Below are 26089 nucleotides of genomic sequence, written 5' to 3'. Positions count from 1 at the left end.
CTGAGGCCAGTCAGACACTTGCCAGAAGCCGTAGGGGGGCATTTCATCAAATCAGGTAGCACGGCCTCAACGCCAGGAGGATGATCAAAAGCATTTACATGATGGCAACATGCCTTTGTATGAAACCAATCACTCACCCACACCCCCCAGTTGTTTGTCATCCCCACCACAGCAATTCAGGGGACTGTGAGAAGACCAATGCAAACCACACCCTCCAATCTGGGCAAGGACACCCGATTCCCACTGCAGACAGAGACTGGTCACTGGAAGGAGGCTAGGCTCTGTCCTGCACACACTCACCTTGTCACGGAACCGATAGAGATCCAGGAGCGTCTCCAGCTCAGCCCCTTTCATTTCCATGTCCATGTAGAACATCGTTAGCTTGGCCTGGAAAGCCCCCTTTGCTTCCGCAAAGGCCCCCATCTCTGGGAATTTGGAGCCTTGGACCTTGGCAGCTTCCTTGGACAGAGAGAGCCCATGGTTGTAATGGACCTAACAGAGAACACAGTGACAAGCTGTGGGACATACCAGGAACATAATACCAAAATGGAATATCATGTCCTCTCTTTGCAGCAGTGGAGTGGAATCTGGAGAGGTCAGGTCCAGGAGACACAAAGAAGCCCAGTTGGAGAAAGGGTTTTATCTGACCAACACGCTCCATTGTACTCTCCAAGGCTGGATTCCTTCTGGGCTTCCCAGAGGTTGGCCACTAGCTGGAAACAGGATTATGAGCTAGACGTAGTAGCATTGATCCAATTCTGCAGCCCCCCTCTTCAGCTGGGAGACCCACCTAGTCAGGTGTAGGGGGACTTCTCTGCCAAGTGGGAAGGTGCCTTGGTTCTCTGAACCAAATGGAGCCGAGTCCCAGCTTCAGTCGAGTCCCTAGAACCAGCCCCTCTCCCCACCAGTTCCATAACATGCCTTGCCACAGAAACACCCTGCAAGCAATGTCCTTGGTGCTTGCAAGCATGTTCTTTAATTCAGTGCTGTGCCCGTATACAGAGCAGGGATTTTGCCTCAGTGGGGTGACAAGAAGGAGGGAGCGAAGCTGTGATGAACAGGGAGCAGTGCTTGCAAAGAGTGGAAACACTTTCAGAAACCATTCTCAAACAAACCATCTCATGTTTGCTTGGAAATACTTGAAGGCTCCTAACACAGCTGTTTGTATTTTTTTGTCAACAGCATTTATGGACACCAGGAGATTCAGAGGCTTCAGAAAAGTGAAGAGGAAAATACTGAATTTGACCAGCTCACATTTAACATCATTGCCTAAAACCTGGAAATGTCTGAGGCAGATTTGGATCACTTGCCGTTCCAGGAATGTGTGATTTTGTTTCGGCTGCATTTCCCAGGGGGCTGCCTCAAAGCCCAACCTACCGTGGATTCCTTGAAGAACTCCTTAAATCTTTGGTAGGATTCTTCAGCACTCTCCAGGCTGGACTCTGCAGACCCCACCTCAGAGAGCTGCAATTCTCCTTCTTCATCAAACCACAAGCTGAGCTGCCAGAAGAGAAAGTCAAGGTTGCGGTGAGAGCAAGGCCTGGGGAGAGTGTCCCTCCTGCAGGGGAACTTCCTGTCCACCCTTTTGGGGGACCATTCAGCTCTCCAGGCTTATTCGATGCATCGATTTTTGTGCTCATCAGTAGTAGGGCAGGGAGCAGAGGAGGACAACAAACTACACACTTGTGTTTTTATCACAGGGGTATCCTGCTCTTTCCTCAGGGTGGGGGCTCCAAGCACCAACAAAGCAAGTTAGACTGATGGAGAGTGACTGGTCTGGGGTCAGCCAGGGAGCTTCATGGTCCAAAGGGATCCAAGCCCACTCTCCCCAGGGCAAGCCTGACACTCCAACCCCCACTCCCAGACCATGCTAGCTCTCAAGTTCTTTATTAAATGTGACACAGAAAAGAAGGGAAGAAAATTCTCCCTCCTGCCTTCGAGGAGGAAGCCTCTGGCCATACTTTGGGCACACTCTGCAGGGCCTCCTATGAACTTAGCCAATCCTAGCTTCCTGAGAAGCGCATCTGCAATGATCCTCGTGTTTACCACATTCACACATTACATTCTCAGGTACACACTTAAAAATGTGTAAAGAGGAGAGGCCTCTGAGGATTTCCCCCGCCCCCCAAGTAGAAAATAGCTGGTAGAACAAGCATAGAAGACATCTAGACTCTGGGTTTAGCAATGTCATTTTGTGTGACTCAAAGAGATTGCATATACTCCAGCTTGGATTTTATTCATGTATGGAAAAGCTGGGTTGAAATAAGTCCTCCATTCACAGGCAAATTTTAAAAAGGGGGAGGGGAATTCAGCATCCTGTTACCTTATAAATGATGTCTAAGATGATCTCTGAAATTCCTCTGCATTGCAACAACTAGAAAATAAGCCCTTTGGCTGACTCCATTCAACCCCCAGTTCATACGTATTTCATTCATTTTCTCCAGCAGTTTGATTTGTGCAATTAGTTTCGTTCCTTGGCTTCAATTCAACTTATAAAATGGCACTTTAAGGGGATCCCAATCAGCACAGAACATCCAGTTAAACTACCTGAACTTAATGAAGCATCACCAACTGATCACAAGTTTCAAAAATAGATTGTAGCAGACACCACAGCATAAAGTGAAAATTGAATCCCATTTCATGCTGCTTTGATTCCTTTAAAATCTAATATAAAATAATTGTATGTGTTTTGCAAATTCACAGGTTATAAGCCATGACGCGCATGTGCAACCTCCTGATTTTAGAAATGGGCAATGCCAGATGCAAGGGAGGGCACCAGGATGCAGGCCTCTTGCTGTCTTGTGTGCTCCCTGGGGCATTTGGTGGGCCGCTGTGAGATACAGGAAGCTGGACTAGATGGGCCTTTGGCCTGATCCAGTGGGGCTGTTCTTATGTTCTTAACTACAATTCCCAGGAGGCCTTGCAGGTCTCTTGTTATCTGGTGTGCTCCCTGGGGCATTTGGTGGGCCGCTGTGAGATACAGGAAGCTGGACTAGATGGGCCTTTGGCCTGATCCAGTGGGGCTGTTCTTATGTTCTTAACTACAATTCCCAGGAAGCCTTGCAGGTCTCTTGTTATCTGGTGTGCTCCCTGAAGCATTTGGTGGGCTGCTGTGAGATACAGGAAGCTGGACTAGATGGGCCTTTGGCCTGATCCAGTGGGGCTGTTCTATGTTCTTAACTACAATTCCCAGGAGGCCTTGCAGGTCTCTTGTTATCTGGTGTGCTCCCTGAAGCATTTGGTGGGCCGCCGTGAGATACAGGAAGCTGGACTAGATGGGCCTTTGGCCTGATCCAGTGGGGCTGTTCTTATGTTCTTAACTACAATTCCCAGGAGGCCTTGCAGGTCTCTTGTTACCAGGTGTGCTCCCTGGGCATTTGGTGGGCCGCTGTGAGATACAGGAAGCTGGACTAGATGGGCCTTTGGCCTGATCCAGTGGGGCTGTTCTTATGTTCTTAACTACAATTCCCAGGAGGCCTTGCAGGTCTCTTGTTATCTGGTGTGCTCCCTGGGGCATTTGGTGGGCCGCTGTGAGATACAGGAAGCTGGACTAGATGGGCCTATGGCCTGATCCAGTGGGGCTGTTCTTATGTTCTTAGGTCTGTAGACAATTTCTCCATAATTAGATTTCAATCACTGGGTACAAAAGTGCTCAGTGAATATTAGCCTCAGATCTCCTCCACTGTGAGAGCTTGTACTGACTGCTGCAGCAGGGAGGGGAACCTCAGCCACCATGGATGAACTGCATGTGACCCAAAAGGCTCCAAGTGGGGGTGGGGGTGGGGGTTGCTGGGAGTGAAGGCGGTGCATCACCCTTCCCTTGCCTGCTGTTCTTGCCCCTTCAAACAGTATTGTATTGGCAACCTTCAGTCTCGAAAGACTCTGGTATCGCGCTCTGAAAGGTGGTTCTGGCACAGCATCTAGTGTGGCTGAAAAGGCCAATTTGGGAGTGACAATCCCTTCCACACCGGGAGCAAGTGCAGTCTATCCCTGGTCTGTCTCCCTGGCTATGGGCCTTCCTTCTTTGCCTCTTAGCCTCAGACTGTTGGCCAAGTGTCTCTTCAAACTGGGAAAGGCCATGCTGCACAGCCTGCCTCCAAGCGGGCCGCTCAGAGGCCAGGGTTTCCCACTTGTTGAGGTCCATCCCCAAGGCCTTCAGATCCCTCTTGCAGATGTCCTTGTATCGCAGCTGTGGTCTACCTGTAGGGCGCTTTCCTTGCACGAGTTCTCCATAGAGGAGATCCTTTGGGATCCGGCCATCATCCATTCTCGCGACATGACCGAGCCAACGCAGGCGTCTCTGTTTCAGCAGTGCATACATGCTAGGGATTCCAGCACGTTCCAGGACTGTGTTGTTTGGAACTTTGTCCTGCCAGGTGATGCTGAGAATGCGTTGGAGGCAGCGCATGTGGAAAGCGCTCAGTTTCCTCTCCTGTTGTGAGCGAAGAGTCCATGACTCGCTGCAGTACAGAAGTGTACTCAGGACGCAAGCTCTGTAGACCTGGATCTTGGTATGTTCCGTCAGCTTCTTGTTGGACCAGACTCTCTTTGTGAGTCTGGAAAACGTGGTAGCTGCTTTACCGATGCGCTTGTTTAGCTCGGTATCGAGAGAAAGAGTGTCGGAGATCGTTGAGCCAAGGTACAGAAAGTCATGGACAACCTCCAGTTCATGTGCAGAGATTGTAATGCAGGGAGGTGAGTCCATATCCTGAACCATGACCTGTGTTTTCTTTAGGCTGATTGTCAGTCCAAAATCTTGGCAGGCCTTGCTAAAACGATCCATGAGCTGCTGGAGATCTTTGGCAGAGTGGGTAGTGACAGCTGCATCGTCGGCAAAGAGGAAGTCACGAAGACATTTCAGCTGGACTTTGGACTTTGCTCTCAGTCTGGAGAGGTTGAAGAGCTTTCCGTCTGATCTGGTCCGGAGATAGATGCCTTCTGTTGCAGTTCCAAAGGCCTGCTTCAGCAGGACAGCCAAGAAAATCCCAAACAAGGTTGGTGCAAGAACACAGCCCTGCTTCACTCCGCTTCGGATGTCAAAGGGGTCTGATGTGGAGCCATCGAAGACAACAGTGCCCTTCATGTCCTTGTGGAAGGATCTGATGATGCTGAGGAGCCTGGGTGGACATCCAATCTTGGGGAGAATCTTGAAGAGGCCGTCCCTGCTGACCAGGTCGAAAGCCTTTGTGAGATCTATGAAGGCTATAAAGAGTGGCTGTCGTTGTTCCCTGCATTTCTCCTGCAGTTGTCTAAGGGAGAATACCATATCAGTGGTGGACCTGCTGGCTCGGAATCCGCACTGTGATTCTGGATAAACGCTCTCTGCAAGTACCTGGAGCCTCTTTACTGCAACTCGGGCAAACAACTTTCCTACAATGCTAAGGAAAGAGATGCCACGGTAGTTGTTGCAGTCACCCCTGTCACCTTTGTTCTTGTACAGCATGATGATGTTTGCATCCCTCATGTCTTGAGGTACTTCACCTTCTCTCCAGCAAAGACAGAGGATTTCATGCAGCTCAGTGACAATGATCTCTTTGCAGCACTTTAGGACTTCAGCAGGGATGCTGTCTTTTCCAGGAGTCCAGGGCCACATGAAGTTCTTCTAGGGTTGGTTCACTGTCAAGCTCCTCCAGCACAGGCAGGCACTCAATGTTGTTCAGCGCTTCTTCGGTGACTACATTTTCTCTGGAATACAGCTCAGAGTAGTGCTGCACCCAGCGTTCCATCTGCTGCGCCCGATCCTGGATGACCTCGCCTGTGGCAGACTTCAGAGGGGCAATTTTCTTCTGTGTTGAACCTAGGGCCTGCTTGATACCGTCATACATCCCCCTGATGTTGCCTGTGTCAGCTGCTACCTGTATCTGGGAGCAGAGCTGAAGCCAGTAGTCGTTAGCACATCTCCTGGCAGTCTGCTGGACTTTGCTGCGAGCAGCTCGGAGGACCTGCAGGTTGCACTCACTGGGACAGGCCTTGTGTGCTGCTTGAGCTCTCCTCTTTTCCTCAGATTCCTCAGATTTCCTCTTTTCCTCAGATTCCGGATCTGTCAAGGAGAGAAATTTCTCATTTTTTCTGGCAGGGAAAACCACCAAACGAAACCAGGGAACATGGCGTTGGCTTTGCAGTCAGAAATACCCTGCTGGAATCCATCAGCCCACCTACTGTGGGAAGTGAAAGAATTTTGTCCCTGCAGCTTCAGTCATCAGCAGGACCTGTCACTCTCATCAGTGCTTATGCACCGACTTTGTTGTCTCCAGCAGAAGCCAAAGACAAATTCTATGATGACCTGGCCACCACTATCAAGAAGATCCCCGTAAAAGAGCCATTGTTCATCCTTGGCGATTTCAATGCTAGAGTTGGTGCTGATCACAGTTCGTGGCCCACTTGCTTAGGTCAGTTCGGCACTGGGAAGATGAACGAGAATGACCAATGCCTGCTAGAGTTTTGCTGTCATCGCGGTCTCTGTGTCAGCAACACCTTCTTCAACACGAAGCCCCAACATAGAGTCTCTTGGAGGCACCCAAGATCAAAGCACTGGCACCAGCTCGGCCTGATTCTCACCAGACGCTCCAGCCTTCCCAGCACCAAGATCACACGCAGCTATCAGAGTGCTGCCTGTGACACTGACCACTCCCTGGTGTGCAGCAGAGTGAAACTGCAAACAAAGCGACTGTATCACACGAAAAGGGAAGGAAGACCTCGCATTGATACCAGCAAGACCCGGGATCAGAGAAAAGTGGAGGAATTTGCACGAGCGCTTGAGGAATCTCTTCCAGGCCCGGCCGATGCAAACGCATCCAACAGATGGGAACATTTCAAGAATGCCATTTACAACAACGCCTTGTCCATATTTGGCAAGAAGACCAACAAGACGGCAGACTGGTTTGAAGCCCACTCTGAGGAGTTGACACCAGTCATTGAGGAAAAAGAGGAGAGCCCCTTCAAAACAGTCCCCAAAATTGCTTTTCCTCTTGCTGGAGAAACAATGTGGGTACCTGCATCTTCTACCTGCCAGGTAGAAAAACAGCCGGGAGGCTTTGATTTTGAGTGGGAAAACAGCAGGAAGGAAAATGTCCCCAAGCTGGCAATTTCCTGGGACTGCCCCTTTTAGCAACTGAATGTGGCCTTTGTCTGTTCATGTGCAGGATTTTGCAGGTGCATTTTGTGAAGAGGTCTCTAAACTTTTCAGCAGGTTTTATGTAAGGCAGAGGCAAGCAGTGCGTGGCACACTGTCAGATCCATTGCAGAAACCCAATTTGTTATGATTTGTTTATACATGTGCAAAAATGATGCTATTTCTTCACTGTTGAAAAGTCAACCTGCAGACACCTGTTTTGTTTTAACAGCAGGAGTGAGGTTCACATTGAATAATGATGGTTGGAGGGAATGAAAGCCTCTGGCCCAGGTCACTGCAAATGAGGCTTAGCCAGGCTGACTCCACTCTGACCAGATGGAAAGGAGTGCAGTGGACAGAACTGCATGCGTTACACTACTGTGTGGTTGGGAAAAATTTTGCATTACTGAGGGCTGTAAAAATATCTTTTGGCAGGCCCGATGTGTAGTTTGGAAACCCTGTTGCATGACACTAGAGAAGTGCATTTTTGCTTATACATGAACTTGATGATGAGGCAGATTTTCGATTCTTCTTTCTGCAGTAAAGTTTTGATGAAGAAAACAAACAAAATGAGCAGAAGGATTGTGGGTGCTTGGGCGCCTCACATTGCAGCCGTGCTTAGGACTCCAAGGTTGTGGGTGCTTGGGCGCCTCCAACAGAGGCAGCACTTTTCAAAGGACTCTGGGGGGGGGAAGCTCTGCTGCACCTGCCTCCCCACCCACCGCATGTCCCTGACACACAAGTATTTTGTGAAGTACAATCAACATATATGCCTCCCTTTATGTTTGGCCTCTTGGATCATAGAATTCAGGACTCCATCCCTTGGGACTGAAATAGCTTTCAGAGCAGCACTTCTAGGGCCTGATTCATACATTCAGGCCACTGTGTGTGTGTTCTCTTGACAGAGAGCAGAATGGTCACAGATCCTCCCGTTACAGTCACTTATGTGAATGGCTCCTCTCCCTTTGGAGGTGGATCTGAACCATTCAGCTTACCCAAACTGTGTGGGAAGAGACTCACACAAAGCTTCACCAGTGAGACTCCACATGATTCTCTCTGAAGAGGCTGAAAGTGGATCAGGACTGAGATTGCTTTTCAAACAGCCCAAACCGAACTAAACTCTCCTTCCCCAGCAATGCAGCTGCACCAGCAGGATGTGTGCTGTGTCCTGCCAGGGGAGGGGGCAGTCCTAAGGTCTCCTCAAGGTAAGGGAACTTTTGTTTCCTTACCTGGGGGTAAGCCTCCACTCCCCAAACGGTACCCTTGGTTCTGTGAGGAGAGTAAGGGAGAGGGAATAGGGGAAAGAATAGAGTCAGGCACAGTAACACTCCCCTATTCTGCTTCCCACCCATCCCTGCTCAGGCAGTCCCCCATTCCTCCCACCACCCACCCTTGCTGCCAACTTACTGGCACTTACAGCGAGAGGCTTCTCTAATGGCCTACGCACATGGCAGCAGCCGCATTCACTGACAGCCTCGCTGCATATGCCTCAATAGCAGCACTACTACAGGTGGAATTCTACAGGCAGCCCAGTTAGGATTGGGCTAAAAGTATTGCTCAAACATTTGAAGAAAGGACTCATGGATAAATTGTGTCATCTATGTCGACTAAGTCCAGGAGGTGCCCGCATGGCTAACCAGCCAAGTTAGAGAGGCCGTAAAGGGCAAGGAAGCTTCCTTCCGTAAATGGAAGTCTTGCCCTAATGAGGAGAATAAAAAAGGAACATAAACTGTGGCAAAAGAAATGTAAGAAGGTGATACGGGAGGCCAAGCCATTGTGTATGCCAGATTCACTGAATGAAACGGCAACTAAAATGATTACACGGATGACCAAGCCTTGCTGAGGGAGAATCAGCATAGCTTCTGGAAGGGTAAGTCTTGCCTCACTAACCTTTTAGAATTCTTTGAAAAGGTCAACAGGCATGTGGATGTGGGAGAAACATGTGGACATTATATATCTGGACTTTCAGAAGGCGTTCGACACAGTCCCTCACCAAAGGCTACTGAAAAAACTCCACAGTCAGGGAATTAGAGGACAGGTCCTCTCATGGATTGAGAACTGGTTGGAGGCCAGGAAGCAGAGAGTGGGTGTCAATGGGCAATTTTCACAATGGAGAGAGGTGAAAAGCGGTGTGCCCCAAGGATCAGTCCTGGCACCGGTGCTTTTCAACCTCTTCATAAATGACCTGGAGACAGGGGTGAGCAGTGAGGTGGCTAAGTTTGTAGACGACACCAAACTTTTCCGAGTAGTAAAGAGCAGAAGTGATTGTGAGGAGCTCCAGAAGGATCTCTCCAGACTGGCAGAATGGGCAACAAAATGGCAGATGCGCTTCAATGTCAGTAAGTGTAAAGTCATGCACATTGGGGCAAAAAATCAAAACTTTAGATACAGGCTGATGGGTTCTGAGCTGTCTGTGACAGATCAGGAGAGAGATCTTGGGGTGGTGGTGGACAGGTCGATGAAAGTGTCGACCCAATGTGCGGCGGCAGTGAAGAAGGCCAATTCTATGCTTGGGATCATTAGGAAGGGTATTGAGAACAAAATGGCTAGTATTATAATGCCGTTGTACAAATCGATGGTAAGGCCACACCTGGAGTATTGTGTCCAGTTCTGGTCGCCGCATCTCAAAAAAGACATAGTGGAAATGGAAAAGGTACAAAAGAGAGCGACTAAGATGATTACTGGGCTGGGGCACCTTCCTTATGAGGAAAGGCTACGGCGTTTGGGCCTCTTCAGCCTAGAAAAGAGGCACCTGAGGGGGGACATGATTGAGACATAGAAAATTATGCATGGGAAGGATAAAGTGGATAGGGAGATGCTCTTTATAGTCTCACATAACACCAGAACCAGGGGACATCCACTAAAATGGAGTGTTGGGAGGGTTAGAACAGACAAAAGAAAATATTTCTTTACTCAGCGTGTGGTTGGTCTGTGGAACTCCTTGCCACAGGATGTGGTGACGGCCTCTGGCCTGGATGCCTTTGTGAGCGGATTGGACAGGTTTCTGGAGCAAAAATCCATTACGGGTTACAAGCCATGATGTGTATGTGCAACCTCCTCATTTTAGAAATGGGCTATGTCAGATGCAAGGGAGGGCATCAGGATGAGGTCTCTAGTTATCTGGTGTGCTCCCTGGGGCATTTGGTGGGCCGCTGTGAGGTACAGGAAGCTGGACTAGATGGGCCTCTGGCCTGATTCAGTGGGGCTGTTCTTATGTTCTTATGCACTAATCTTCTTGGTGTAAAGACCGCTTTTTTCATGTAAAGAATATATTTCTAAAGCTTGAGTATCATGATCAGCAACTATGCCCAGGTTTAAACAATATAATTATATCATTATAATAATGATATAATTATCGTTTAAGGATATAATTTGCAAAAAAATGGTCAAGTACTGAATTTGTGGCAATTGGGGGTGGGGGAGGCAGACAGCCAAGGAAGGTGCATTATGGGGGAGGTGAAATTCCAGCAAAACCACACAACCCTTCTCCTTTCTGAGGCATCTCTATGTGAATTAAACAAGACAGAACCAAATTGGCCAAACTGCTGAATGTTCCCAGCCCTTCTGAGCCAACAGGTCCAGCTGGGGTTGACCAGCCGTTGCCTCCCCTGGCTCTTGAGGGCAACAGAGGGCTTGTCTACCTTGTTAAACTCAGCCTGCAGCTCTCGGATCTTCAGCAGGAACTCCAGGTGCTCCAAGCGGCTGTTGGATTTGGTCACCAGAGTGTGAACTTCCTCCTCCACTCGATTGTAAAGTGCCAAAGTGCAATCGATGCTGTGCCTTGCGGAGATGTGCAAAAAGGGGGAAAGTACAAGACCCCAGTGTATCAAGCCCAGGACATTTTTGAATCTTTCAGAATCTTCCCAGTGCCCACCCATTTGCCTAGGCACGCCCAGGACAGTGTTGCCTGGTTTCTATTCACTTGGTCTCTTTTTGAATCCCAGCAGCCCACAAAACGCAGTGGATGGGAATCGACAGAACTTGCCCACTGGGTCCTTTCCCTTATTCCTTCTTTCTACACTGGGTAAATGCACGTGGCACTTTATATAGGGAGAAGGGACAGCTTCTTGCCCCAAGGGGCTCACAGTCTGGATACGGATAAAGAGAGACAAGAAAGGAAGAGGGAAGGAAGTGGAGGCCAAGAACAGCAGGGGGAGAAAATGTGACAGTCTTGTTGCTCACACTTAGGATCAGCTGCAGCAGAGACTGCTGAGTGGGCAGGGTACCAGGGAAGGGATTTCAGAAAGGGGGTGACATGGCCTGAGTGGCATGAGAAGGGAACTTTTGGTGGGCTGCTCTGGGATACAGGAAACTGAACTAGCTGGGCCTTTGGCCTGATCCAGCAGGGCTCTTCTTATGTTCTTAAGGGAGTCTCGGAAGCTAAGCAGGTTCAGGCCTGGTTAGTACTTGGATGGGAGACCGCCTGGGAATACCGGGTGATGTAGGCTTATACCATGATCTCGGAAGCTAAGCAGGGTCAGGCCTGGTTAGTACTTGGATGGGAGACCGCCTGGGAATACTGGGTGATGTAGGCTTATACCATGATCTCAGAAGCTAAGCAGGGTCAGGCCTGGTTAGTACTTGGATGGGAGACCGCCTGGGAATACCGGGTGATGTAGGCTTATGCCATGATCTCGGAAGCTAAGCAGGGTCAAGCCTGGTTAGTACTTGGATGGGAGACCGCCTGGGAATACCGGGTGCTGTAGGCTTATGCCATGATCTCGGAAGCTAAGCAGGGTCAGGCCTGGTTAGTACTTGGATGGGAGACCACCTGGGAATACCGGGTGCTGTAGGCTTATGCCATGATCTCGGAAGCTAAGCAGGGTCAGGCCTGGTTAGTACTTGGATGGGAGACCACCTGGGAATACCGGGTGCTGTAGGCTTATACCATAGTCTTTCAAGACTGACGGTTGCCAACCACGATTTTGTAGCAGAGTGCTGGGTGGAGGTGAGGAGCTACATAGATCTGAGGGGACCCACTAGTCGCTAGCCAACCTACCTTACTTTCATCTCCCAGGCTGTCCCTTCCAACCCCTTCCTCCTCACAAACAGCCAACAGACCATATGGCTTTCTTTAAACAAATGGGAAAGGCCGATTCTCAACTGTCCTTTGGGCTCCAATTATTAGCTGTCAATCAGTCACTCCTCATAATGCCGTGCCTTGGTTCCAGCCACTAATGAGAAGACACCACCATTTTGCACCACCTGAAGCCTGGTGGTGCAGCTCAACTGACCCCTTAGGCAAAGTATCTCTGCTGCTCCCCCAAGGCCATGCTGCATTTGCCGTGTCCGAAGTCTCGGGTCCCGCGGGGTCCTCCCACATCAGTGATCCAGCAGCTTGAGACACACCACCTTCGTTCCATGACCCTGGTGGCGTAGCTGGAGGGAGCGGAGTAGCCAGTGTGTTGGGGGGCAAGCGGCCCCTCCCTTCGGAGCCGTACGGCTCCGTTTTGCTCCCCCCGCTGGGAATGGCTCCGAAGGGAGGGGCCGCTTGCCCCCCCACCACCACACTGGCTGCTCTGCCCCTTCCAGCTACGCCACCACATGACCCTGCCGGCGAGATCCCCGGCCTCGCTGACGCACCCTTCCCTGCTTCCAAGTTTTGCATCTTAAGGAGGGAGTGATCTTTGGGTTCAGGGAGTGTCCACCCTGCACCTGAACACATGCAGTGTCTGAGCCCGACGCATTTCACTTAACCACCCAAGGCGCTGAGACCGGCATGTTCCTACCGGACATCTGGGGAGAAGCTGAGTCGGGCTGCCTCCTTCCGCAGTCTGGCCAGGGTGGCCCCGCCTTCCCTCTGCAAGCTCACCAGCTGCGCGTTGCACAGGACCTCCTGCATCAGCTGCCGGTGCCTGCCCAGTTGCTGCTGAGCTCCCTGCAAGGTGGCCGCAGAATAAGCCAGAAGAGGAGAGAGGCCTGTCAGTGGCTGCTGGCCCTGAAAGCTAAATGAGGCCTCCAGGTCTCAACGCGCTCAGCCTCCCAATACAGGCTGCAGAGGGCAACAGCTGGGGGGAGGGGCTGCCTCCATGCCCACCCAGGGAGTTTCCCAGAAGTCTCTGGCTGGTTCTTGGTGGACAAGGTGGAGTTTCAAGATCTTTTACTTGTAGGAAAGTACCCGGTCCACAGCCTTCCTGAACCAATTCCCAACATCATGTGCTTTGCACAACACAGAACAGACCTGGAGGAGGCTCACCATCAGGGCAGTGACCTCTAGGACTTGGAAAGCCCTCCTGCATCTACAGAGAATCACACCCTGACACTCTGGAAAAGGAGCTCTGGGTCTCTGGACAACAGAGCCGGCACTACTGATCAGGAGGCTGGGACCCTCCCCTTGGAAGCCCACCACACCATTCTGTGGAATTGGTCTGGTTTTCAGTGCACATCCTGCTCTTCCTTTTAAAAAAATACTCAGAGCTGCTCAGATGGGACTCCCCGCAGTTCCTCGCCCAGGCACTGACCAGCTCCGTGCTAACATTGCTTTTGCAGCTGCTCCCAGGCCCAGAGCACAGGCAGAAACTGCTGTCTGCACAAAGGCCAGCATAGCTTCAGACAGCTCCAGCTGCACAATAGGAAGGAAAACAGAGGCCTTTTGTTCCTCCGCCTGTTCTCACAGTTCTTGAGCCAGCCAGAGAACAAAGGTCTGAAGGACAGAGTCACTCCAGTGTTGTGAGCAAGAGGAGTCTGACCCAGAACACGAACTGTCCTTCCAAAGAAAGAACATCATGCAACCTGCTGCTCCCAGCAGGAAGAAATTGTTTGGACCTTCCAAGGACTGGTCAGAAAGCCAAGCTGCACCATCTGGTTCTCAGAGGTGCAGGAGTGCCTTACCTGTGAAGTCTCAGGGAGGGCTCCCTTCTCTAGCTCCTGGGTGGTGCTACTCAGCAGCTCAGAGGCTTTCTTGAGGTCACCCACAAAAAGGTACATCTTCTGTAGAGGAAACACAGTCACACCTTCCAATTAAATGATGGTACATTTAAAAAGGGGGTCTGGCTAGAGAGCCCAGGTACCCAATAGTTACCCTATGGGTAAATAATAGGGGGGGGGGTGACAGAAAAGTTAACATTGGGTTGAAAAGGTAAAAATCAGAGCAAGGAAAGTCTCTGCCTTTGGCCTTGTAGCTGAGCCTGAGCTACAAAGCCCAGCTGCAACCAAGAGTGCACATTCACACATACCAGGTCTGGGAGAACTGTGGAGGCAGCCACTTCACAGGGCCCTCAGATAAGGTACCAGGCTGCTAAATTGGCTCCAAGGCCGCTTGATTAACCAGATGCAGCTGTGAACTTTTCAGGTTGGGGGAGTCCACCATGAGGGAGAAGGCCTGTGGCACATCCACACTGAGAGTGTTCGGCTGGATCCGAGCTCTAATTGGTGGATAGGTCAGGAGACCTATAAAGGTGGAAGGAAGTAGCTTTCCTTTGTCTTAGTTCATCTCTGGTCAAGGGGAGCCTGAGCGTTGACTAGTCTGCTAAGATGGGCCCACCTTGACTGCAGCAAGGATGGGTTAGACTGGAACCTTGAAAGCATAAGACTTTGGTGAGTGATAGAGTTAGGAGTTAGCTCTTTATTGTTGCTGAGTGTTGTATTATAATGATATGCTCTAATCTAAATTCTGAAATCTATGACTGATGCAGTGTCTGTCTTTATAACTATTTCTTTAACTTCCTCTTCAATAAATCCTCTCTATTACAGCTGACTGCAATGGACTGATGGAACAAAGGGGACTTGGTTGTGGGAGCTAATCTATGGCTGGTTGGTTGGTTGGTATGTGAACCGGAGACCCCAGTAACAGAGGCCTGCTCCTGAGTTCAGGCCGAGTCAGGGAGGCTCAGGCTGGAGCATGGCTCAAATGTGTTTGCTAAATTGACCTGACTATCAGGTTTGGAAGCTCTTCTGATTGTGGAGCAATTGGTAACTGAAACAGGAGAAGCCTGGGAGGTGTTAAGTGGCTAGATGGGTTTATGGCCAGTTAATTACCTCTGGAGGTAATAAGCAGACTTGGAGGAACAATGTGTTCCTTGTCACAGGGAGGAACAATTTTCTTTTTGAGCCATTCTTTCCCAGCACCTTAGTCCCAAACAGAACTCCCACCCCACCCCCATCAGCAAGTCAGCTTTAAGGACATGGGAATGGTTGAGCCTGAAGTTGTGCCCCCCACCCCCTCCCTCACATGCAATATGGAAATGACAATATTGACCTGCCCTGCAGGGCTGTTGTAAAAAAAAAAAAAAAACCTTGCTAATCCAACCATGAAGTTGCCAGGAATAAAGAGTTTACAAGAAGTGAGTCATCCAATTTTTAATAAAATAGATATTTGATACTCATTTCCTGCCTCTTTAACTGACACTGAAATATGCAAACGAGAGGAAAAAGATGGGGAAGCTAGAGGAAAAGCCTCTAAGCAGGCGAGCTGTCCAGGAGAGAATAAAGGCTCTTTATGACTCTAGCTACTGCCTAGCCAGGAGTTTCAGGCTGGGCTTCCTGCTCCAAAAACAGGGCCAGCAGTCACCCTGCTTGCTCTGAGCAGCTTCAGGTGCCTCTCTCCCACCTTGCCTGCCATGCCAAGGCAGCAGTAATCACGTGCTGGAGCCCAATGCTTGGAGGGATTTCTTGTTTTAAGAAAAAGGCAGCAATCTCTGCCAACTGCAGAGTTAATAAGGAAGCATAAATAAAATAAGAACAAATAAAGGAGCATAAGAGCCAGGATTTTTGCAATGCAAAAAGAGAGAGGGGGAGAGAGGGGACCCATGGCCACAGCAATAAACACCTGGAAGTACTGAACCCACTCGCTGTGACAGTAGGGGAAGGGGCCATCCAAGGCTGGGGTCCACTGGCTGGGGTCCACGTGCCGGCTCAGAGCCTTCAGACTGCTCAGCAGCTCCACCTGCAGGTAGGACACAGCATGACAGTGAGCGTCTGGCTGAAAAGAATGCTTCCTTTCAAGACACTGCATCCAGGTATTTACAAGGCAAACTACTGTACATCCGCTTTGCCTCATTCCGGTTTAATCAGTCCCAACTTGTCCAGCCCAGTCTGTGACCTGCTTCTTTGCTCACTGGCCTCTTCCCACACACAAGGCACCCCGGATGGCATAACACTTGAGATCGCCCAGAAAATGAGATTTTAAGGCTCAGTGTGATACTTTGCTCCCCTCCTTGTGGATAGCAGGAACAGAAGATTGTTAGAATATATTCGTTGGGAGGTGCGAGGGTAAATAAAACGCCAGATGCAGGGGAGTGGCAAGTATCGTGTGCGCTCCAAGGAGTCTGATGAACCCCTGTGCCATGCAGGAAGCCGGACTAGATGGGTCCTGGACCTGATCCAGTAGGGCTCTTCTTATTTTCTTAATATATGAAAATCTGCAGGCTTTACACAATGTTCTTGGACTGTGGAATGCGGCCCTTGCTGGTGCAGAATCCAGCCCCTCCCCCCACCCATCCAGTGTGTGTTGAAGCCTTGCAGTGGGCCAGCTGGCTCCCCAGGGGTCCTTTTTAGTTCTAATTAGCTAGCGTGAAATATGTGGGGCTTTGGTGGTGGTGGTGGTGTGTATGCATAAATAGACGCACAAAGGAGAGAATCTTCTTTCTCGTTTCCTCTTGTAATCCATCACAAATTGAAACCTTTGCCTGGCTGGGCTCCTTTTCAGACCCACAGGGGAAATGCAAGGATTTAGATCATCTGCAGAGGCGCTTAATCAGACTCATTAATATTTCACATTACATTAATTAAACTGAGCAGCATTAATAAAAGAAGAGCAACCCCTTTCAAATGTTGAATTATCTTAATGCTGGTGTTCAGCCTATGGAGCTATAATTGGGAAGGAGCAGCTGTCATCTGTCAGGGGTCTTTCTCTGCAGCTACTGGAGGAGTCTGGGTGAAAAGAAAGCAGGCTGCATTGCTGGGGAAAAGGGGGGGCTGAGTGGGAATCACAGGCTCAGAGGGTTGTAGCAAGGGGTATCTCAAGACTGTCATGACTAACTCCTTGCCAAGATCATAGACTATAATAAGTAAGACTAGCCATGCATCCCTAAGCATGTTTGCTCAGAAGTAACTCATGCTGTATTCTATGGGACTTACTCCCAGGAAAGTGTGCACCGTTGCAGCCCAATTATGCGTAACTTTTTGTTCCTCCCCCTCCTACTTATTCTGCTGTTTCCTCCCTTGAATTAATGTCTAAACTGTAGGCTCCTCAGGGCAAAGCCCTGTTATCTCATTATTTTAAAAGCATCACATGTGTAGGTGGAGCAATAGCAAATAGCAAAGTAATAAACAGTTTGGCATTTTGAAGAGACACATAACAGAACCAGACAACATGGACCTCTGCCTCATCCAGCAAAGCACTTCTAGTATGCCTGACAGCAGTAGTTCAACAGGTGAAGCCTTTTCCCAACATGGCAGTGCAGTTGTGGGGAAAGGTTGCACCTACAGCTGTGAATAAGGCAGACTGAGTAGTAGAAAGCATTACCCCGCTCAGGCCAAATCCTAACCCACTTTCCAGCACTGGCATAGCTGTGCCAATGGGATGTGTGCTGTATCCTGCAGTTGGGGGGCACTCATGGAGGCCTCCTCAAAGTAAGGGAATGTTTGTTCCCTTACCTCGGAGCTGCATTGCCCCTTGTGTCAGTGCTGGAAAGTGGGTTAGGATTGTGCCCTCAGCTGCATTAAAACCAGCCTGAAATGTCAGGTCTGGGCTTCTCAAGGTGAAGGTGTAAGCAGCACATGAAGAAGAAATTTGCATCCACATCCAGGGCCTGAAGTTCTGCCTGAAACTCACCTGCATGCCAGGCAACTTCTCCAGGTGTGATGCTGCTTCCTTCTCTGCCAGCAGCAGGACAGTGTGGATGGAGCCGGGCAAGGCCTTCTGCAAGTGAGGCAGGGCAAAGGGTCACAGGTCACCCAAGATCAACCCTTCTCTGCATGACTCCCTGGCTCTGGGGTTTGCACATGGGGGGGGGGGGTTTGCAACTGGTGTAGTTCTAGCCCCTATTCAAACTGGGGCATTGTGATGCCCCAGCCTGAGGGCCCTGGTCTCTGCCCCCTTAAAGGGTGGGGGCAGCCTAGAGGCGGGGGGAAGTCAGCGGCGTGATCCCCAGGATCGCACCACTCACAGGGCTGCAGGGGTTTGGGTGCACTTACCCAAGCCTCCTGCAGCCTCCCTGGGGTGCGGGGAGCCTGGTGCGACTTCTGGCAGGGCTCCCCGCAGCAGGGAAGGCGGATGCGGAGCGATCGTGCTCCACTTCCCGGGGCGGGGCGAGATCACTCCGCATCTACTTTCCCTGCAGTGGGGAACCCTGCCAGAAGCCGCGCTGGGCTCCCCACACCCCTGGGAGGCTGCAGGAGGCTTGGGTAAGTGCACCCAAGCTCCTGCAGCCCCCTGAGAGGAGCAATCCAGGCAGCCGGCAGCGGGTCCTCTGGGGAAGGATATTCATTGCCATTGTATTGCAAGGAGAGGGTTTGGCAATGCGGGCCAAATGTTCACAAAATGGTGAAAGGAACAAAAAGAGCCTCTCAATGCTTCTTTCACAGATAGGCAGAGATAGGCAGCCACCATTTTCTTTCAGTGCAAATCTGAAATAATTCAGGGGTGTGCCATGGGGAAGGACACAGGGCACCAGCCTTCCAGACCCTTATGCGCCCGGTGAATACCCCCTGCAATTACCTGGACAGCTCCCAGGGCAGCAGAGAGCATAGGAGGGGGCAGCTCCTTTCTGGCATCAATGATGACTGTCAGCCCAGAGTCGCTCGACAGCTTCCTGCGGGATGGAATAAGAGGCTGTGAAGTGGGCTTGGAAGGGTACACAGCAACCTCCAAGAAGGGGAGGGGGAGGCTCCTGGCCCTTGAAAAAGCTTCCTTGCGGAGAAGGTGTGGAACCCCCTGCCTTGGGTGTTTTCAGGAAGAAGACTGAGGGAAGCAATGCTTGGGGATTGAATTGTCAAAGCCCAACTCCTCCAACATTGGCCAAATCACTAACCTTCCAGCCTTCTAAGGGGAAGAGCCAAGGGGAAAACCTCAAAAATCAAGAGGGCCAGGTTCCCCTCTCCACACAGGAGCCCTGACTGGAAGCTTTCCCCCCAATGCCACTGGTTGCAAAGAACACCACCACAATCAGGAGAACGTCTTCTGATTGTATTCTTGGTCACTCATCCCACATATTGCATTTGACCCCTTCAGCAGCTCAACCCTCTAAACCAATTCTTAGTTTATTTGCAGTCTGCTCTAAAGACCAGGCCATCATTTGTGCAGGACATGTGATCTGACATGAAGGGAAAGGAGAGGGGCACACTGACGCCCCCGAGTCCCAAACTCTGCCATGGCCTCATCCACGCCTGCCATGATCCAGTGTGCAACTGGCACATGATGCAAAACTCGGGTGATCCATCCAAAGCGGTTTCAACTTTGCATATGCCTTTGCGCAAAGGAGCAAGCGTTGTGGAACAATGGAAGAGAATGGCAGGGGACCTTTTCTGAAACCAGAAACCACAAGGTGCAAATATTCTGAAAAGCAGCACCAAATGTGGCACCATACAGGAGGGGGCAGAGCTGCAGCCTGCAGAAAAACACCCCTGTGCAAAAGCCATGCAAACATCAGGAAGGCGGCAGGGGGAGGCAGCCTGAGTCTTTTCTGGGAGCTGCAGGGAAGGGTCTGTGCAGAATTCTCACTGGCAAAGGAGGGCCAGGCAGGAAGGGATGTTGAGACAAACCTGGGCATGGAGCAGAGGTAAAGGAGGAGCTGCGTCACATCCTTGGCTGAGCACCAGGGGGCCTGCCATGCTCTGGAGGCAGTGCTGATTTGGATGATGGGTCTCCCGAGTTTGTCTGTGTTCCCTGCGGCACAAAGAACAGTCAAGACAGCAACCGCAGCCTTGTTAATAATGTTGCCCAGTCCTGCTACTCTCTGGGGCCTGAATGTCTCCTCTTCCCTCAAATAACTCTGCTTTTTCTCCCCCCTGGCTTCTCATGCTTGGAACTGCCTCCCAGAAGAGGTCCTCCATGGGACCGAATAAGTATAAAACTGGGAAGCCTTTGACACAACACTTTTTCTGACACAAGCCTTTTCTGTGAAGCCTTTGACACAACACTTTAGCCCCCATTCCCATACTGGAACCAAGCTCAGATCTGCAACTGACACAACAACATGTTTTTCCCCAGTTGACTTCCATCTCAATTTCCCTCTCCTGTTCTGCTTTCTAGCCAGAGGTGGAGAAAATAGTGATAACAAAATAAAAACACATAACACTACTTTCTGCATGCCATTTTTGTGAAAACAAAAAAAACACCTCAAAATCTGTGAGAAAATAAAATTGTTTTTATTTGGTGTTTATCATTTAATGGGGGGTGCACGGATAATGACTACAGCTGCATCTACTGACACCTACCTAGTACACTTTTAAAGTGATTATAATTACATATAATGTAAATTTTGAATAATGCACTTTCTGCACTTCGAACTTTAGAAAATACCAACGTCTGTTGAAAAATAAAACCATTTTCTCTCATCTCTTCTTATAGACTGTAAGCTTTTAGGGGCAGGGACCTATCCTCTTGTATTTTGTCAAGTGCCATGCAACAAGGCAACTCTACTTTAACAGCAGCAAGTTGCTGCAATTCTGTATTTATTCTGTTGTTCAGGAATTTTCTGCACCCATAATTCTATTCTTCAGTTAAACTGAAATGATGATGGTGAAGAATACTTGTATACTGCTTTTAATCAAAAATGTTCACAAAATGTTCACAAAGCTGCCGCAAGAGTCAGTAGCGCTCCCTGTCCATTAGCGGATCTCCCCGGACCCACCAGAGCAGGAAAGACAGCAGCAGGGGTGGGGAAGCGGTAAAACAGGGAAGAAATGGAGTGGGGAGGCTGCGGGAGGGGGTGGATACGGCAGCAACGGTGCACCCCCTATCCTCCCTTTTGGCAGCTCTCCACCCCCCTATTCGCTCCTCAGAGCCAGCTACAGAGGAGGCACAACCTGGCACCAAGCAGCTACTGAGCTGGCACCGAACCAAGGAGACCCACTGCATAGTGGGAGGCTGATGGAGGGAAAACTGAAAGTTTCATGCAAGCTGATATATTCATCTCCTGTTAGAGGGGTAGGCAGGCTATATATATATTTTAAACACATTACATGACACTTGGATGCGCACATGATGCGTGCAGAACTTTCCAGTGGACTGTGCCCGTCAGCAATACCTGGCAGACACACAACTCCCGAAGACAAAAGGTCAGGACTGAGCAGCTCCCACGGGTCAGGCTCCTGGGGACTAGATCCTGGAGGGAGACTTTCGCTGAGCAAGGCTTCTGTGGTGGAAGTGGTCACAGGGACACCCTCCGTGATCTTCGGCATTGGAAGGTCTGGAAGCACAGCGTCAGCCAGGCCAGTCCCTGGACAGAGAGAAACACCCGGAGGTTAGAGGACTGTGGAGACGCAATGTACTAAAAGGTCATCGAGTTTTACCCCCATCACAAAGCAACATTATTAACTCTGCAGGAGCTCCCATGAATCCCTCCACCACACGGCGGGCTACACGCAGACAGCAAAGTCCTTTTCGGACATTTCAGTGCAGCAATACAACGGAGCAAACTGTGTCACAGGTATTGTCTTGATGTTGTGCTTCCAACAACCGTGTAATGTCCGTAACAGCCCATCCTACACACACTACTTGCATTCCAGCAGCGCAGCTCAACTTATGGCATTGCAGAACACAGCGCTCTAGAGTGCGCTACAAGGCCACTGCTGTAAAGGGTGAGTGGCACTGACCGAGCTGAAGTAACTTCCTTGCATCCCCAGCGTTGATAAGATAGTGGTGGGGGTTGCGGGTACGCCCTGGGTGGGGAGGGGGAGGGATCAGGGTGTTCCATGGGAGGAACCGGGGCGAAGTGGACCCAGAGGCAATGGTGCCTGCTGATCTTATCCTCTCTTTTTGAAACCTCCCTGTCCCCTTTTCCTCCTTGGATATATGCAAACAAAATAGATGGTGCATGTCCAAGGAGACCCATAGGCTGCCCCAGGGCTTACACCAAGGTAAGTAAAAAATAGTTTTACTTGCTTCCTGTTTGCTTTTCAGTTGCCTCCCCCATCATAGGATGCAGCATTCACCTTGTTGGTGTGGCGCCACTGGCACTGGTGGCAGGGGATAGGATTGGGGCCTTAGTATGATTATCCCCATGTTGCAGCTGAGGAAGACTAAGAGAAGCATGGCTTTCCTAAGGTACACGGCAGAGACAAGAGAAGAACCAGAGGAGTGCTAATTCACAGCACAGTCTCTCAGCCACCACAGCGACACATAGCAACAAATAATCCAATGTAAATATATTGTCTCCTTTTGGATTACATATTTTTCATTGCCATCTTTATTTGGCTTGATCTCTGTAGGCAGTGTTGTCAACCAAACAGAAACATCTTTGCTGCTGGCTGAAGGGACTGGGTGTGCCTCTCTAGGAGGCAGGCAGGAGACTTGTACTGCAGTGGTGGCAGCTGCAGTCTGGAATCAGATCTCTGCGTATTCACTGCAACATCGACACCACACATGGTGATTGGGGCCGGGCCTGTGGTTACACTGCTGCCTTCCTGCCTAGCTATGTTGGCAACCTTCAGTCTCAAAAGACTCTGGTATCGCGCTCTGAATGGTGGTTCTGGCACAGTGTCTAGTGTGGCTGAAAAGGCTGATTTGGGAGTGACAATCCCTTCCACACTGGGAGCAAGTGCAGTCTGTCCCTGGTCTGTCTCCCTGGCTATGGGCCTTCCTTCTTTGCCTCTTAGCCTCAGACTGTTGGCCAAGTGTCTCTTCAAACTGGGAAAGGCCATGCTGCACAGCCTGCCTCCAAGCGGGCCGCTCAGAGGCCAGGGTTTCCCACCTGTTGAGGTCCACTCCTAAGGCCTTCAGATCCCTCTTGCAGATGTCCTTGTATCGCAGCTGTGGTCTACCTGTAGGGCGCGTTCCTTGCACGAGTTCTCCATAGAGAAGATCCTTTGGGATCCGGCCATCATCCATAATCCATCATCCATCTTCCTGCCTATGTACACTCATTTCTCCATCTCACATCTGAAAAGGGGTTTGTGTTCTTCAAGACAGTGCCAAAGGGGGCAATACCTCCAGATGATGCAGCCAAAAGAACCACTGGCACTCTGAAAGGGCAGCACCGGGACAATGTCCTTCTCAGCTTTAAACTGGCCATTTGGACCCAGAGGGTGAGCAAAAAGCCCCACTCAAAAACACCACAGGGAAATGTCTACACTTGGCATGCAAGTCCACACTGCCCACCTCCCATTTCTGCTTATGCCACCCTCCACTTTTGATGATCTTCAAAAGGAATGCAGGTGTCATGCTTCCAAGTCACAAACATCAGGGACCTTCACAAAAACCCTGTAAGATTGTATGATAATTTTATAACATTACAAAAGGATATTTGAATTCTAGAGGACTGAGTTCCAGGGGGATGAGCTGAGGTCCAGAGAGTGGCACTCGTTGCCAACAGTCACCCTGTCAGCCCGTGGTAGAGTCACAGTAAGCGCAATCCTATATAGGCTTAATCAGAAATAAGTTCCATTTTCTCAATGGAGCTCACTCCCTAGCAAGTGTGTTTAGGACTGCAGCCATACAGCTCCCTGTTGTGACAGAGCAAGGGCAATGCGGGGAGCCTGGCTCCATGGACAGCACCAGAAGGACTTCCTGAGATGCTTTTGTTTCTGCACATGGAGCATGGGGTAGATTTTAGGGCTCCTTGTGGGTAGGAAAAAACCACCAGAGATTTCCAGAGGTTAGGGTCAAGAAATCTGCTATGTTTCAAAAATCCTCCCCAGTCACAGCAAGCTTCTGAACAGATTGTGGCCTGCAGGGTGTACAATCTCCCCCGCCCCCGCCTGGTCATGTGCTGTGTGTGCGTTTGTGAGCGACAGAAAGAGCACAACCCACGCAGGCCAGGCTGCAACTTCCAGCCTGGAAGACAGCAGGATTTCTCTGCCTGGAGCTTGCAAAGCAAACAGCACCCCCTCTGGGACAGACTCAGCAAGTCTCCCCACCTCACCCGCAATTCCAATCCCATTCCAACTTGCCAGCCATCAGTTCACCTCATCAAGACACGCTTGGAATTTCGCCAGCAGGCTCCGGGCACATCTGTGGAAACCCTCTAACATTAGCAGCAACCTCCCTACAGGGACAGCTCCCCCACTATGTGAAAAGGGGGTGGCAAAGTCATCACACGAAAATCTTGTCACCACCTGGGAAACAAATGCCACTGACTGGCTCTCTGGAAACAGGGAGGCCCCCGAGAGCCACTGTGCAGCTGCTGCTTCCTTTCAAGGGTTTGCTTCGTTCTGGCTTATCTCTAAAGGCATCCCGGGCCAATACCTTTCCCTGCTGCCGGCTTTGCTCTAGCCATCCTGGGAGAGCAAACAAGAGACGTCCTCTTCCGAGGTGCCTCCTCGTGTCCCTTGCTAGTTTTCTCTGACACAGCAAAGCCACCCCCTGAGGAGACCAGCTGACGGTGACCTTTCAGGAATGAGAACTTGTTGCTGGCAGCAGGACATTCTGTGGGAGACTTCAGAAGTTTCAAGAGGCCCTGCTTGGAAGCCTCTTCTGCTTTCTCTTCCTTGTCAGGATGGTCAGAGAGGACTTGGGGAGCAGCCTGGTCTGACTTCTCCAGGGGCGTCACGCCCGTCCTCTCAGAGGGGGGTGCCTGTTTGGACAGATCGATCTCTTCCAAAATAGCTGCCATCAGCCCTGAGCTGAAGCTGACAGGATTCTTTAGGGCAGCCACATACGACTCACGGTATCGACATCTGGGCTCCTGGAACTTGGGGTCCTGGCTCAGTTTCCTCCTCAGGCAAGGTGTGCACGGACCCTCCTCTGAACTCTGCCCCTTTCCACAAGTCCAGCTGTCTGTTGTTGCCATATCTGCATTCACCCAAACAAGCGCCTTTTTGGTTTTGGGCGACACCCCTCTTTCAGATTCTTGACCAACTGAAGGTGCTGACGTGGCCGAAGAAGAAATATCCAGTTTCCTTTCCTCAGAAAAATCCACTAGATTTACATATTCCCCTTCCAGGTTCTCACTAATGATGTCACACAAACTTGGCACAACAAACAACACGGATTTCTTCCAAGATCCTTGTTCCACCTTGACGAGGCCTGGATACTTGCCTTGAGTGGATCTCAAACCCCTGTCTGCACTGCTGTGCAGATCCCCTGAAACGCTGCCGTTATGCCTCTGAGAACCTGATGTGCAATAAGACTCTGGGCAACCTGGTGATTCTCGTTCCACTGAACCATCAGTTTGGGGTATATTGACAAATTCTGGAGCAGTTATTTTACTCCATGGGACAGGAACAATTCCATTCCCTGTGGCCAACAAGCAAGTGTGCAGAGCAGGCCGGTCAAGGTCTCTGTTGATTTCGTCCAGCCACTCCTTGGTGAAGAGCAAGGAGCACGAAGCTTCTGGGACAGGGATCTTCTCCACGGTGGTCAGATCCTTGGAGAGACACTTCATCACCAGACATGCCGACTGCTCTCCGCAGGGCTCTGCTTGGAGGTAGAAGTCGCCCGGGCGCAGCAGGAGGGGGTTTAGGGGGCCAAGGTGGACGACCACTTTCTCATGGAGACACAATGGCCAACCTTCGTGGAGGAAAACATGGTTGAAGTAAGGAGCCTGATGGGAAAGAAAGGAAACAGACCATGTGTGGACAGAACCATTCTCAGGGTTTCACCAGCTAACAGTCCAAAACTGATGTGAAAAGCGTCACGTTCTGTTAGGATAACATTGTCAGAGAAATATCAGAGGAAGGGTTCTAAGCAGAGAGGTATGTAGATGCACAGAAGCTCTGAGACATTTTTCCCAAGGGGTCTGATAGCTGAGGCACATTTCCCCCCTTTAATCAACACTGGAGGCCCACTTCACTGCTGCAGCTGAAAAGGGCTCCTTTTGGGGTCTGAAAGAAGGACCTGTCCTTAGAGAAGACCACTCCTCGTGTCTCTCATGGAAC

General features: G+C 50.4%; 1 protein-coding gene across 1 annotated transcript in view; it reads right to left on the bottom strand.

Annotated features, from left to right (window-relative positions):
• Window positions 1–26089, bottom strand: part of KIAA1755 (KIAA1755 ortholog) — a 43884-nt gene that overhangs the window by 2138 nt on the left and 15657 nt on the right. Inside the window, exons 3-13 of the mRNA XM_066624751.1 lie at window positions 24459–25755; window positions 21301–21492; window positions 19814–19937; window positions 18771–18864; window positions 17886–17972; window positions 15879–15995; window positions 13943–14041; window positions 12841–12989; window positions 10753–10891; window positions 1378–1500; window positions 301–492 (exon numbers count right to left, since the gene is read on the bottom strand). Of these exons, the coding sequence (XP_066480848.1) occupies window positions 301–492; window positions 1378–1500; window positions 10753–10891; window positions 12841–12989; window positions 13943–14041; window positions 15879–15995; window positions 17886–17972; window positions 18771–18864; window positions 19814–19937; window positions 21301–21492; window positions 24459–25755 (2613 nt within the window). The remainder of the gene's footprint in view (window positions 1–300; window positions 493–1377; window positions 1501–10752; window positions 10892–12840; window positions 12990–13942; window positions 14042–15878; window positions 15996–17885; window positions 17973–18770; window positions 18865–19813; window positions 19938–21300; window positions 21493–24458; window positions 25756–26089) is intronic.

Source organism: Tiliqua scincoides, chromosome 4 (genome assembly GCF_035046505.1).
Source record: "Tiliqua scincoides isolate rTilSci1 chromosome 4, rTilSci1.hap2, whole genome shotgun sequence".
Classification (NCBI taxonomy): Eukaryota; Metazoa; Chordata; class Lepidosauria; order Squamata; family Scincidae; genus Tiliqua; species Tiliqua scincoides.
Note: the sequence above shows the minus strand (reverse complement) of the source record. Positions and strands in the feature narration are given on the sequence as shown.